The 13,285-nt window shown below is 42.3% G+C and overlaps 1 protein-coding gene across 1 annotated transcript in view; it reads left to right on the top strand.

The window, feature by feature from the left end:
• LOC119658032 (kin of IRRE-like protein 1) overlaps nt 1-13,285 on the top strand; it is a 257,165-nt gene that overhangs the window by 184,830 nt on the left and 59,050 nt on the right. The window contains exons 4-5 of the mRNA XM_038065264.1: nt 3,701-3,811; nt 4,477-4,683. Coding sequence (XP_037921192.1) covers nt 3,701-3,811; nt 4,477-4,683 — 318 coding nt within the window. The remainder of the gene's footprint in view (nt 1-3,700; nt 3,812-4,476; nt 4,684-13,285) is intronic.

Below are 13,285 nucleotides of genomic sequence, written 5' to 3'. Positions count from 1 at the left end.
AACAATAACATGGTGAGAACGATCAGGGTTCTTCACAGTAATCGTGGGAAGATGCAAAAAATCGTCTGGAAGCCCTAAAATTACTCCTTCTAGGGTAACACAGTCAACCCAGGTGACAATCAACCGTATGCATGCAAACGCGTGGAGAGAGAGTTCGGGAAAAATAGGAGGAACAGCAGGGAAAAAAATAGGTTCCCAAAAACTTTGAGGGAAAGGGCTGAAACTCCTGCTCCAACGAAAGCAACACTGAAGACTTTCGCAGCAAGTTAAAAATCTACTTGCTGAGATTGTTGCCGTGCATGCTCGAAAGCGTGGAATCGCTATACAGAAGGAGGACTTAGACGAGGTTACAGAATTCTCCACTGTTTCAGCAGAATAGTTTAAGCTGCACATTTGTGTAATTTGTAGTTTTTCGCTTCGCAGAGCAGATCCCTTCGAGGAGGTATATTAAGTGTCTCCTGTATATACATCTGGCCAAGGTATGGACAGGTGCGATTAATCGATCTGACTGATGCTAGCGGTGCAGGAGAATAGGTTACATTGCCTGGACACAATATATATAGCTGGATAAGTTCTAGAAAGCGGTAACTGCGGTGGTGAGGTTGACTGAAATTGACTGAAATCAATTTCAACCACGAAATGGTCGCTTATAACTTCATGTCGCACACCGCCTACGAAATGCAAATTATAGAAACTTTAACAACAATAATCGAGCCAAAAAGGAAAGTATGAGGCAACAGTCTGAATTGGAGTATATGTCCAACAGCGGAAGATTTTTGGAGAAATGCTGGCGTGCCAGGAGAGCTGGAATACAGTTAACAGCATGGTGAATCGGATCCAGTGCAGGTTGATAGACGAGGAAGGTTTAAATGCAATGGATGGATAAAAGGAACCCACACCGTGACATAATATTGTGGTCTTTTCGCAGGGAAGAAAGCAGGAGTTAGTAGGTAAAAATCCCACAAACTAGAAGGTATATTCCCGTGCCATTTGAAGAGTTCTACTTCCGAAAAAAAACGGGCAAACCAACATTGAATTCATTCAGGTATTGCTGTAATCAAAACCTTAATAATGACCTGAACGGAAGGTTATTGCATTGCAAGTGCGGTCAAAGGGCAGTATACGGGAAAAGGGAGCCTGAGAGAACCAACAGGTCTGTGAACTCGAGAAGTACAGGGAGCAACCGCACCAGGCACGGAAGTTTTACCAACAAGTCAGCAGGATGAAGCCTTATATACCTAGATGCTCATCCTGCCGAGAGAAAGAGGGAAATCTGATTTCCGACAGAATGGGCATATTAGAGCGATGGGTTGAGTATTTTGATGAACTGCTCAACAACCAGTTGGAGGTCCCGGCAACTGAAGACGACGGACAAATACTGCAACCAACAAGTATAGTAGGAACAGCCCGTGCAATCGAGCGACTAAAAAATCATAAGTCGGCACGCGCCGATAAAATTTCAGCCGAATTGGTTAAATATGGAGGCGACCAATTACACCAAGTGCTTCATCAACTGATGCTCAAAACATGGGACGGCGACTCAATGCCTGACGACTGGCAACGAGGCATTATCGGTCTCATACATAAAAAGGACGATATCACATAGTGGAGCAATTATAAAGGTATCATGTTGCTGAGTATCATCTACAAGATATTCTCCGCTATCCTGCTAAGCCGGATAACCCCATGTGCCCAGAACATTATTGGCCCATATGCCCAGAACATTATTGGCCCATGCCAAAGGGGCTTCACTCCAGGCAATTCAGTAACACATTAGATTTTCCCTCCGCCGCAAGAGATGGAGAAACTGTTGGAATATGGCCATCATTTGCACCATGTTTTCATCGACTTTAAAGCTCCCTCTGACAGTATAGCCAAGGGAAAACTGTACACGGTCATAAGAGAATTCGGTATCCCGACGAAATTAATAAGATTGACTAGGCTGACCATGACCAATGTTCGAGGCCAGATAAAAGCAGCAGGATCACTCTCAAGACCATTCAACATCAACAACGGTCTACGACAAAGGGGTGTCCTATCATACGTCCTCTTCAACCTGGCCCTCGAGAAAGTGATTGCGAATCACGGATGCCGATGTAAATGCGAGAGGCACCATCCTTTTCAAATCTACCCAACTACTGGCCTATGCTGACAATATCGCCATCATGGGAAGAATAACCGGAGATATACAGTCTACCTTGATCCAGATCGAGCAGGCTGCGCGAAAACTTGGACTACACATTAACTACATTACATTACATTACACATGGGTCAGCGCGAAAACCAAAAGAATGAACATCGAGTCGCTGGTCAAGCGAAAACAATGAAGAAACGAGGCTACAACTTTGCGATCGTTGAAAATTTCTCCCATCTAGGGTCGAAAATCACAACCGATAACAGCTACGACGATGAAATCCGCGCGCGACTGTTGGCAGCCAACAGAGCTTATTTCAGCTTACAAAAACCGTTTCGCTCGAAACGTCTCACCATAGGGCCAATGCTCTTACTGTACAAAACAATAATGTTGCCAGTCGTCATGTATTCCTCGGAGACTTGGGTTCTTAGCAAAAAAAACTGCGAACTCTTGGCCGCATTCGGGAGAAGAATCCTCCGAAGAATTTTTGGCCCCCTACATGAGGATGAACGATTTCGTAGCCTACATAATGACGAAATCTATGAGCGATACCATGACCGTCTGGTTGTGGATAAAATCCGGCTTGAAAGGTTGCGGTAGGCGGGTTACTTAATCCGTATGAATGAAGATGATCCTACCCGGAAAGTCTATAAGGGCAATATCTATTGTAGAAAAATAAGACGAAGCAGACCCTGTCTGAGATGAAGCGATGGCGTAGGTCAGGACGCCAGACAGCTTTTAGGGATATCGAACTGGTGAACCTCGGCGCAAAACTGGGATGTCTGGAGTTCCTTATTAAGGCAAGCCTAGACCGAATACCGGTTGTTGCAAAGAAATACGATTAGATAGCCTGAAACTGATAGACCAGTAGCATTCTCCAAACTACCTGTTTTATTTTTCAATGTTGATATATATTTCAGGAGCAACGTACCCCCTTCATCAGCACAGCTGGCTTTGTACTGATGAAGGGGGTAAGTTTCTCCCGAAATATACATCTACAGTGAAAAGTAAAAATTGCAGTTTGGAGGAAGCTACTGGTCTATCAATTTTAAACTTGGTGAAGCGACTTCGTCAAGGAACTCATAATTAACAACCAATATTGCTATCAATATACATTCACATTATATTGAAATTACTCGGATTGATTTATCAATTCCCCTATAAACCGCATGAAAAGGAGACCGAACAGAACTAAATTAAAACAGGAAGTGAATGTCAATTGACTATTAAAGTTCCCGGTGCTGTCGTTATAATATCTCTGCTTCGAACAATTGCTCCTCAGCGATTTATTGTGGGTATACTCTTACCATTACCATTCTACTCTGACATCGTGCTATGCTGATTCATATATTTTAATCATATTCACATTAAGCTCATCAATTCCCATTCAAATATATATTTCATTTGCTGTCTCCATGACCTCGAGTCAAAAAACACACAAACTTGAACGAACAATAATATCCTTCTGATGTCACTTTTTTTTATTTGGTGCTTTCTCTACTTTCTTTACCTTCAAATAAATTTCCATCGAAATACATTGAATCTCTATAAAATTATTTATTGCAGCTCCACCTGAACGCATAAGTATACGAGATGATTCGGGTATCGAGAGATCAGCTGTGGTGGGTCCTTACAGCGAAGGACACGTAATGTCACTTCGATGTGAAGTTTATGGTGGTAAGTTTAACGTTCTACATGCTTTTCCCACTAATGTTCCAACAGGAGCGATTGTGGATTCTAAAATTCGTCTACGTTTGCTTTTATGTTAGAAATAAATGCGAAATGTAAACTTTGCAATTCCTAGATAAATGAGTCCTCCATAAATAAATTGAAGTTGATTAGACGCTGACCCAAATACATATCTATGAGCATCTTCGAAACATTGGCAATAAATTTGCATATTCATTTAAGTATAATATAAAATGTCTGACACATGTCACTAAACTGGACTGTTTACCTAGTACAATAACTCCAGCTTCTGTGTTCTGTTTTATATACCCATTTTTAAGGAATTTATCTTCTTTCATGGAATCCGTATTTGAGTTCAGATAGCTGAAATTCCTGACGCGTTTCATTCAATTGAAATTCCCTAAACGAGCAACCTTAAAACCAATGTTTCTTAAAATTCTCGAGCTCAACGCGTCCAAATTCAATCATGCAAGCAACAGTCGGTTATAAATACCGCTTCAAGTTGGAGCTCCAGAATCTACCAAGTCCTTACACCTTTGGGCGCCAATCCCACTCTACTCTTGTTTGGAATAGTTGATCAATTGAATAATTTCCTACAAATTTTCTGTAGGTACCAGAATATTCTCATCCTTCTATCCTTTTTTAATTTCCAGGAAAACCAACACCGGTCGTGAGCTGGCAACGGGACGGGATTCCAATAATCTCGGAAACAAATCATGTCCCGGGTGGTCGTTACGTGGAGAGTGAAATTATGCTTGGTCCTCTCGGCCGTGAGGATTTAAACTCAAGACTGACATGTAGAGCTACCAATCATCCTAGGGCCACGCCTGTCGAGGCTGTCGTCCAAATCGATATGAACTGTAAGTATGGGAAGCTCCTCATTCGTTTTCTTCCTTTTTCGATTCGTTCCAGTTCTCAAGCTATCCCAGGTTTTCCCTTTGGGCACATTACGTTGCTCAGGAAAGCTGAAAGGGAGTGTTTTCAAGCAATTTCAAAATGTGATTTTGTTCTGCACCCCAGTTCTTTTCCACTAGTATGAATTTCCTCGCTTTTTCCTCAGGTCTGTGGAAATTGGAAAGTTAAGGAAATTTCATGTATTAAATTTTAATAACCCTAAATGCTTTATATTTTAATGTTAGGCGTTTATTATATTGAAGTTATAGCAAACATTTTCCAGAGAATAACAGCGTCCTGGTTATCGTTTCGGGGGTAAAGAAAGCAATACCTTTTCCTTCTCTCTTAGGGGTGGGATTGTTGGTAATTGATTTATGTATTTACCACTTAAATAGCTTTCAAGTTCCATCTAACGAAACATTAAGTGAACAGGATTCTAAAATAAGTAAATGTAAAGGTTCCAGAAGTGTCCAGTAAGGTATTTCTTTAATAATCACTTTCGAAAAAAGTGTATCTATATTCTGTACGCCATGCTTTCCCTTAAAAGGCTTTGAATCAGTGCGGAAGTAGTAGTCAATAGTAACAACAGAGAATTGACTTTCTAATTAATATTAAAGGAAATTTAAGATGGTGTTACATACATAAGTACATAGTATGTATTGTAGGCTATACTAGTGTCCTCCGTTCGGGGTCACATAGCAATATAACACTTGATTATGTCAATGCATTGATTTGATTTGGAAGAGCGAGCTTTTACAAAACTAGACTTATCTAAAGGAAAACGTTTGAAGAAATTTAGCTGTGCATGCGTTAATTTTCTGGTTTTGTTGAATCTTCAAAAGGAAAGTCAATTCACCGCATCTTTACAAGGTCTAGTAAAAAGACCCAATTTGCAGTACAACACAAAGCGCCACTTGTTTAAACAAGGGAAATTTAAGCAAATATATTATGCTACTTGCGTGTCTACGAGGTGAAAGAAAAGCACAGGTTCTGTGGACTCAGATCATAGTGGTTCATTTTATATAACTATAAACGAAGATCACGCTGTATAAAGGAATATCATTGATTAGTTTACGTATTACTTGGCCCTACTCCAATGTATATGTATGCACCGAAAATCTGGCGTCTCATGCATCCATGCACTCACATAGGAAATGTTTCGTAGATTTTCATTTCTCGTTACACAATGGGCACACACAATCCGTATATCTCCTGGTTTTGCACAGGAAAAGTTTTGCCAAATGCTTGTTTGGAAAAGTCTAGTGTGTCCGTATGGAAAATTTGTTCCCAGTTCCTAAAAACAGCATTAGGTACTGACACTCCAATTGCCAGTTTAAGTCCGGGTATGGGAGGGACTAAACCTTCTTTTGGAAAAGCATCTGAGATTTCATTTCAATCTACAACAGATTCACCGTACCGAAACTAAGTAGAGCTGTTCCAAATTTTAGAATGATTTCAAAGATGATCAAAAACGGTTTAACACTCTCAAGGTTGCTTATCTTTCGGTGAAAATCGCGATGCAGCTGTCTTTCAACAGCTTTATTAATCACCTAGGTTGCAGTTCTTAGCGTCACACATATCTCAGCCTAAAGACCCGTTATAGTGTTTTCGGTTTGATAAGTAGACTTCTACTCCAGAATCTTGTTCCGTTTTTGAGCCATCAGGGCAAAAGACCTCACGCATTATCTTGGTTCGCACTTATTTTTTCTAAGTTTGCGAACAATTTCAGATTTTCTACCAAACAAATGTATAGATTCATTTCTCCCATCTTTCCAATGCCTCACGTCCGCTGTTTGCCCATAGACCTAAACCAATTACTCCCTTAGTAGGTCTCATTGCATTGCTCTGAGTATATTTATCCGGGGGCTACAAATTGGTGAGTGCTGCATAGGATGTCATCCTCAAAGCACAGTCTTTTTGTTGCAAGGGTAGATTACAGCGAAACTCCTAGGTCTCGCCTTAACTAACCACACGCCGGATGAATAAGCGAATATTGGCCTAATGGTATTAACATACATATGTACTTTATTGTTAGAAAGAGGCGTCCTCCTCCTTCTTACGAGCTTTGGGGGCAGAACATCCGTTTATCGGATTCGCACCTACTTAAAACCACCTCTAAGTCTCTCGAGCCTCAGCTCCGTGGGTCCACCATTTGAGTACTATTCCAGGGGGTGAGTTTGCCATTAGGTACTTATGTTTCTGCTGCTTTGCACTTTCGTCCTCTTTACTTGCTTGAGCAGTACCGCAACTATAATGTCCATTCTTACCCAACGCTTGATTCAGATTTCTTCTCCCAATGGTGAACCTTGGACAGTGAAACGACATGAGCTTTAGATCCACCATTATGGCACTTCATCTCATCTGTATTTCCGGAGATTATGTAACTCCAATCTTGCCACATTCTAGCATTTTGAATGCTTCTCCTCTTCTGTGTCCTTAGCTTTGTTCGCAAACGGGGTCGGCTCACCGTGATCAGATGCACCATTTTATTTTGCCAAAAGCCTGATCTGGATGTAGTCGTGGAACCTTCAAATGATCATGCAATGTTGTTTTGGTCGACCTTTTGGTCGCTTACCATCGACTTCGATGTTCAGACCAATCTTGGCAAGGGAATTCTCGTTAACGCGAATTACATGACCATATTATCGAAGCCCCCTCTCTTGCAATTTTTCGACAATCTTTGCAATCCCATATCGACCGCGGATATCCTCATTTCGGATGTGATCAAAGCATGTCACGCCACTAGTTCGACGCAACATCTTCTTCTCCATAACGGCAAAACGCCGCACATTAGCTTTTATAGTCGCGAACTCTCAGACCCATAGAAGGTGGCAGGGCGGACGACATTGCGATAAATTTTAGATTTGAGACGTTTGTTGATATGTCGGCAACAAAGAACGCTGTCCTCCATTGGCCGTTAGCATTGACCTGAAATATCTAAGTCGTTCAGTTCTAGGCAGGCCACGGCCATTGACAGCGTTAGTGCTTCTTTGATGGTGATCGTTCGTCAGAAATTGAGTTCATCTGAATTCATCTGCATAAAGCGGTGTATAGGGCTTCCTTGACGAACGCTGACAGATACACGAAGCAGTTTTGATACACCCGTCACATTTGGAACTTTATTTTTCAGCTCATGGTAGAGCAATTTACGCGGGACACGAGTTCCTCTGGTACTAGGTGTTGCCGTAGAGTACCAGATGAGCTCATTTGGGGCACGGCCAAACGCTTTCTCCAAATCTAGAAATGCAATGTAAAGCAAGCGATGATCCTCACGGTGTTATTGCATGAGTAAGCACGTAGCACGTATTGCGTTAGTAGTTCCGCTGTTCTTAACAAACCCAGCTTGATTCACAGTTATTTGAAAGACTTCGCGAATGTGGTCTTAAGAATGCGTTCAAAAATCTTCATGGTATAGCGCAGCATGGTTGTAATGTGATAATTCTGCTGGACTACCTTTCTTTTCCCTTATTGGGACTATGGTACTTTCTACCTTCTGTTCTGTTCTACCTTCCTGAATATTGATTGAGGAATTCACTGAGCCACAGTGTTAGGTCCCAGCCCTTTCCTTTCCAGAGCGTAGATGCGATGTCGTCAGGTCATGTTGCTCCTCCATATGTCTTGTATAAGACAGCAAACTCATTTCGTTTGCCGGAATGTCAATTAACATTATGTCCGCCACTACCAGTTCTATCTCATCCTATGTGGTCCTAAAAGTGCTGAAAACTGTTAGAGTCATAAGCCGGTAAACTGAATTCCCCTGTTTCCTTCTCTGAGAGTTTACGAGTACCCGCAGCCGCAATACTCCTGCGAGAAGCAACCTCTGACAGCGTTTCGGCCTGCCAACATATGGCAAAATTTGTTGCAAGTACCGCAGTTGCACTGTTGCCTTTCGACATGAATATTCCAGATGTTCCCTAAAGTTCAATTTGCCTTTAATCATGTGCTTCTGGTATTTGATAACCGGTTTCGAGACAATCGCATGCCTACCTGTTTCTTCATTTCTTTTCTTTTGTTCATCTTAAGCTTATTAAGACCGCTTCCGTTTTCGCATCCACTAGGGTTAGTCCGGTTCATACTAGGCGGGATTTTACTGCTATCACTGTCTTCGTCACATAGATTGCATATCCTGTGGGTGCTTCGCTGCAAGAGCTACGTTGAAATCAATGCCAAAGCTGATAATCTAAGCCTTCTCTGAGATGGGAAGGTCAAGCACCCCATTCTACATGGGGAGCTGCTACTAATCCCTGTGCATCCATGTTGTGATAATGCATTCTTAAGAGCCCTCATCTATCTCGTACCAGAGAGTCCTGAGATGTAATTCTCAGCCAGACCCGCCAAATATCGAAGAATGCCTAAGTTAGCCAACGCTATTTTAGTTCGGTCTGTTGTAGTTGGCGAAGTTGAATGTATTTTTGACATCTAATGTCAACACGGCACAGAATTAGCCAGAACGCAGGGTGTCTTTTTGAAAGATTCATTGCCATGTTTGTTATCTTAGAGCGTGCAGGTCATAGTAGTGTTCCAGCAAGCCATCGTTACTTTTGAGAATGGATCTTCGGTATTGTATCCAACAGGCAGAACAAGCGACATGATGCTGGATTATGATGGATTATGAATTCCTTAAGTTTAACCAGTCTTCATTCTTATTCCCTTTAGGAGCACGATTCAGAAGTCATGTGGTTGATGTCGTGAGTTTTTGTAGTTCTTGGTTCCACCAGGTGACCGTTTTAACGCATTTATTTCCAGGAATAGGACAAGCCTTCTCAAAGCACTATATAACTATGCGATTTATGCCCTACTTAGTCAATACGGTCAAAGACTGGCTGTGCAGTGTCCGTGCTGTCATTCACAACAAGGATACCATCTGCCTCTCTTACCCAGCAACTTGATGTTAGTCCTTCTTTTGGTAGTAGCGACGATTTTTGAAGTCCCCTTGATGAATCTCCCCCTGAAAGTGAAATAATAACGGACTTCTTCCTTCCAAACGGATGACTCTTCTCTCTTCTGCAGTAATGCAAGTCATTGAAAGGTTTCGGGTAAAAGTTGACTGGACCGGAAACCGATTCCAAAAACCGCGGTGAATAGCCGCCTCTATACTTGCCTTCTGTTCCCGATGGAGTAGGTGGGGGAAGGTTTCAACTATTCAGACGATCTGCCCAAATTTGTCATTCATTTTCAACTTCGTTCTTTTCCATTCTATTCATGACTAAGCTGCAATGTTTTTCTTCTCTTCTGCTACCTTGCAGTGTTGCTTGCTGGTCGTCGCAAATTGTACCCAATCCAACGCTATTTACGTTTTTGAATTGGTTAGTTGTTCTTTTGAGTCTTCCCATAGCTCTTGATTTACTATTCGCCTTATTTATAATATCCTGCTTATAAATTTTTTAGTGAATTATGTTTAGGCAGATGAAAAAGCGTATCCCCCGTCATAAGCATAAATAAGGCTTAATTTGCTTCTTTCTTTTCATTCAATGTGGCTCTCCCCATCGATTGAAATATCCGCCGAGATCGTCCCTGTTCTCATACTATATTGCCGGCAGCATGTGAAACATATATAGTGCTATCCATAGGGCGCCATATATAAAAGAACCGCGCTGTGATAATAATCGGCTTTGTTTCAAGCGGCCTACATTTGGTATCATTCCCTCGCCCAATAACCTTTCATTGTCGTTTGAAGTATAGCTTCGAGACTGACTTAGAGAGAACAACATTTTCACCTATGCAAATTTGAACAGTGTTTCGTTTCCGCCGATTAGTAGTAAAAGCCTTCAAACCAAGATTCTATCGTCCAGATAGTCTTGTTCGCGTAGATTTCAACTTCGCTGAGATGACCGAATGTTATGACGACCACGATGTTATTTATGAATCCAACGATAACAGCTTACTTAAACACTGTGAGCCTTAAGATGCTGTCATATGTTATAAGAAGTTTCCCCTTAGTCAAAGGCTTTGTCGGCTAGATGGTAGGCCACTTTACTTGTATCCACCCCTGATTGAACCCTCCAGAAGCTATACTGTCCGCCTGCCCGATAGCCTCTGCAACACCTGCAGCCTCTGAATATATTAATTTAAAAACCCGATCTGAATATAAATTGTATCGAACGAACTGCCATCGTCTTGAACTGTCGCTGACTAGAGCTTACAACTTTTTTATTTGAGGACTCTGGCCCTGACTCTCCCGTCCACTTAGTGGTGGATAGCACTAATTTTGTCATACCGCACACTAATCGAAATTACCGGCTTTTGCCCACCTCTCCATGATTTGGAAATTGACTATTTACAAGGCCCAAAAACTAATCTTTTTAGCTTTTCATATTAGCCTATCGCTTCTTTTTACTGGGGTGTTTATACTAGAGTCAATGTTAATTCTTTGGCGTGCTCTTCGAAGTGCCGTGTTCGAGGAATAGTTGAACTTCCATTCTAGAGAGTAAGCAGATCAAGGCACGAAAATGACACATGATTTTGAAAATTTTTAAGGGGTATTTTCCATACAAGCGTAGAGGGCGTTGCTTTTTTTTCCAGGATATAGGCGTATGGAAACTGATTAGTCCGATATATTTACTTCTTTCTTACATTTCCTTGAAAGAATAGATGCGTGAATAAAGCAAGTATATAATACACAAAACTTCCTTCAATGCGGGGGCAATGTTGGCTGAGATTTGACGAAGAAGGGAGTCTGATATGAGCGGAATAGCAAGATGACCACTAAGTGGAAATCCCTTACCACGCTGTAGTACATGGTGGAGATAAATATATCCAGGCGGCCCAAATTTTCAGAGCCGATCCCTAGCATTTAAGAAGAACAGCAGCACCTGCACACTAGATATCTCGTTATGGCCAAGAGATAATCATGCAACTAGTGTTCCCAGCATGGCTTTGGAGCAGGGGAGTCGTAAGTAAAGTGCTTGAGAGTTTCTTCCTCCTCTCCGCAACTTCGGCACTGCGAATTGTAGGGTATACAGAGTCTTGCTTCCAATGTGCTCCGTGCAGTGCATGCCTTTGCGCGCGGGCCCAAAAGGCAAAAGGTCGCGATTGGATGGCGTCAATGGGTGGCTGAATCATCCTCAACTTGGTGTAGATGGATATTCTTCGCCATCTCAAGTCAGCATCTGTTAGGCAGGGTGAGTAGATTCTATGCTTGACAGACGCTGCTGGCCATACGATGGGTACCAAGATCAGTCCTCCTGCTTCATCATTCTCCTGTAGACTCCTATGACCGAAAAGGTAATTATAAGTGGGCCACTCAGACTGCTCGTGGGTTCTTACAGCGCCTATAAACCTGGAAGGCGTCATTACTTAATACAAAGCTTTAATGTTGGCTCGATGTCGGTCAGAACGACTATAATATGTTAGGATAATGCTCCAGTGACCGATAAGCTTCCTGTAACGCCAACACCTCCTCCTAGGGTACATTCGCCAATTCTGTAGGAGAGTACGGATTGGTTGCACTGTCCGCTTTTGAAAAAACTCCCGCACTGATTCTAAACGCGACCGTTGATCCTTCAGTGAAGAATGTCATAACCGGGCTTGCGTGTGGCGTAGTCCATTAGGAATACACGGCGTTACCATCTATGGTGCTACTACTGCCGTAGTAGTAACATCCACGTGCATGTAGGTATCTGCATGTTCAAGGGCTATACAGGCCTTTTCTTCTCGATATTCCATGTTCAGTCTCCAGTCTCTCTATATTGGAAAAAAAATGTGAACTTGTTTTCATTTATCGCCAAGAGGTGGAATCCAGCCCTGAATTGGTGGTGAATAGCATCAGTTCCATTTTGGCTGCTTTTCCACCAAGTCAGCACCTTGCTCACCTTCCTCAAGACCATCTTTCCTAAATCGCATGACATGATTTCACTCATAACTGAGGGCAACATCCCTGACACCATTGTGACCCTTTAACATTTGAGGCAGCAGAGGTATAGGTTAATTGGATGGACCTTCCTTCTCGAACGCGGTACTCGAGTCCGGAGTTTTATAGCTCCATCTCGCATCTTTATCTTCCATTAAATTCGAACATGATCCTGATGTTTGTTAAATTTTTCACGGTCTGTTGTAGACCCACGCTTCGGTTCAAGGACACGTGAAGTTTTCGTAAAATAACACGTATGAGAGTGAACTGTTCCAACGAACCTCCTCCCCGGCTTACCCGAGCGTGACTACTAATAAGGCGAGTAAACGTATCTCGATAGCTCATCTAGGCGAAGCTTCAGTATTTGCGAGCGGAGCTAACGGTCAATTTCGCCAATTTTATAGATTCAGGATGATTTTTGACCACCCCGCATTCACATTAGTTATAACAGATTAGGTTGCATATATCCCAGCAAGGTTTCCACTCAAAGTCCCCCTTGCTGAGGGGAAGGGCGTGTAGACTAGCAATTCCGAAGCGCACCAAAAGATTCCAGGAGCCTGCCGATGTTCTAAGAAAGGTGAGCTCCTCTGCTCTTTCACCAGAGTGTTATTAAGTGCCGCAGGCTCCCTAGTGCCTTGAATGTTCTGACAATATTCTAGCCAGGACCGCTTCCTGACAGTCTCGATGGTCGATTTGTATCTCTTCAGGCAGTCCTCATA

Source organism: Hermetia illucens, chromosome 5, assembly GCF_905115235.1.
Source record: "Hermetia illucens chromosome 5, iHerIll2.2.curated.20191125, whole genome shotgun sequence".
Lineage (NCBI taxonomy): Eukaryota > Metazoa > Arthropoda > Insecta > Diptera > Stratiomyidae > Hermetia > Hermetia illucens.
The sequence above is the reverse complement of the archived record's forward strand: the minus strand, read 5'-3'. Positions and strand labels throughout refer to the sequence as shown.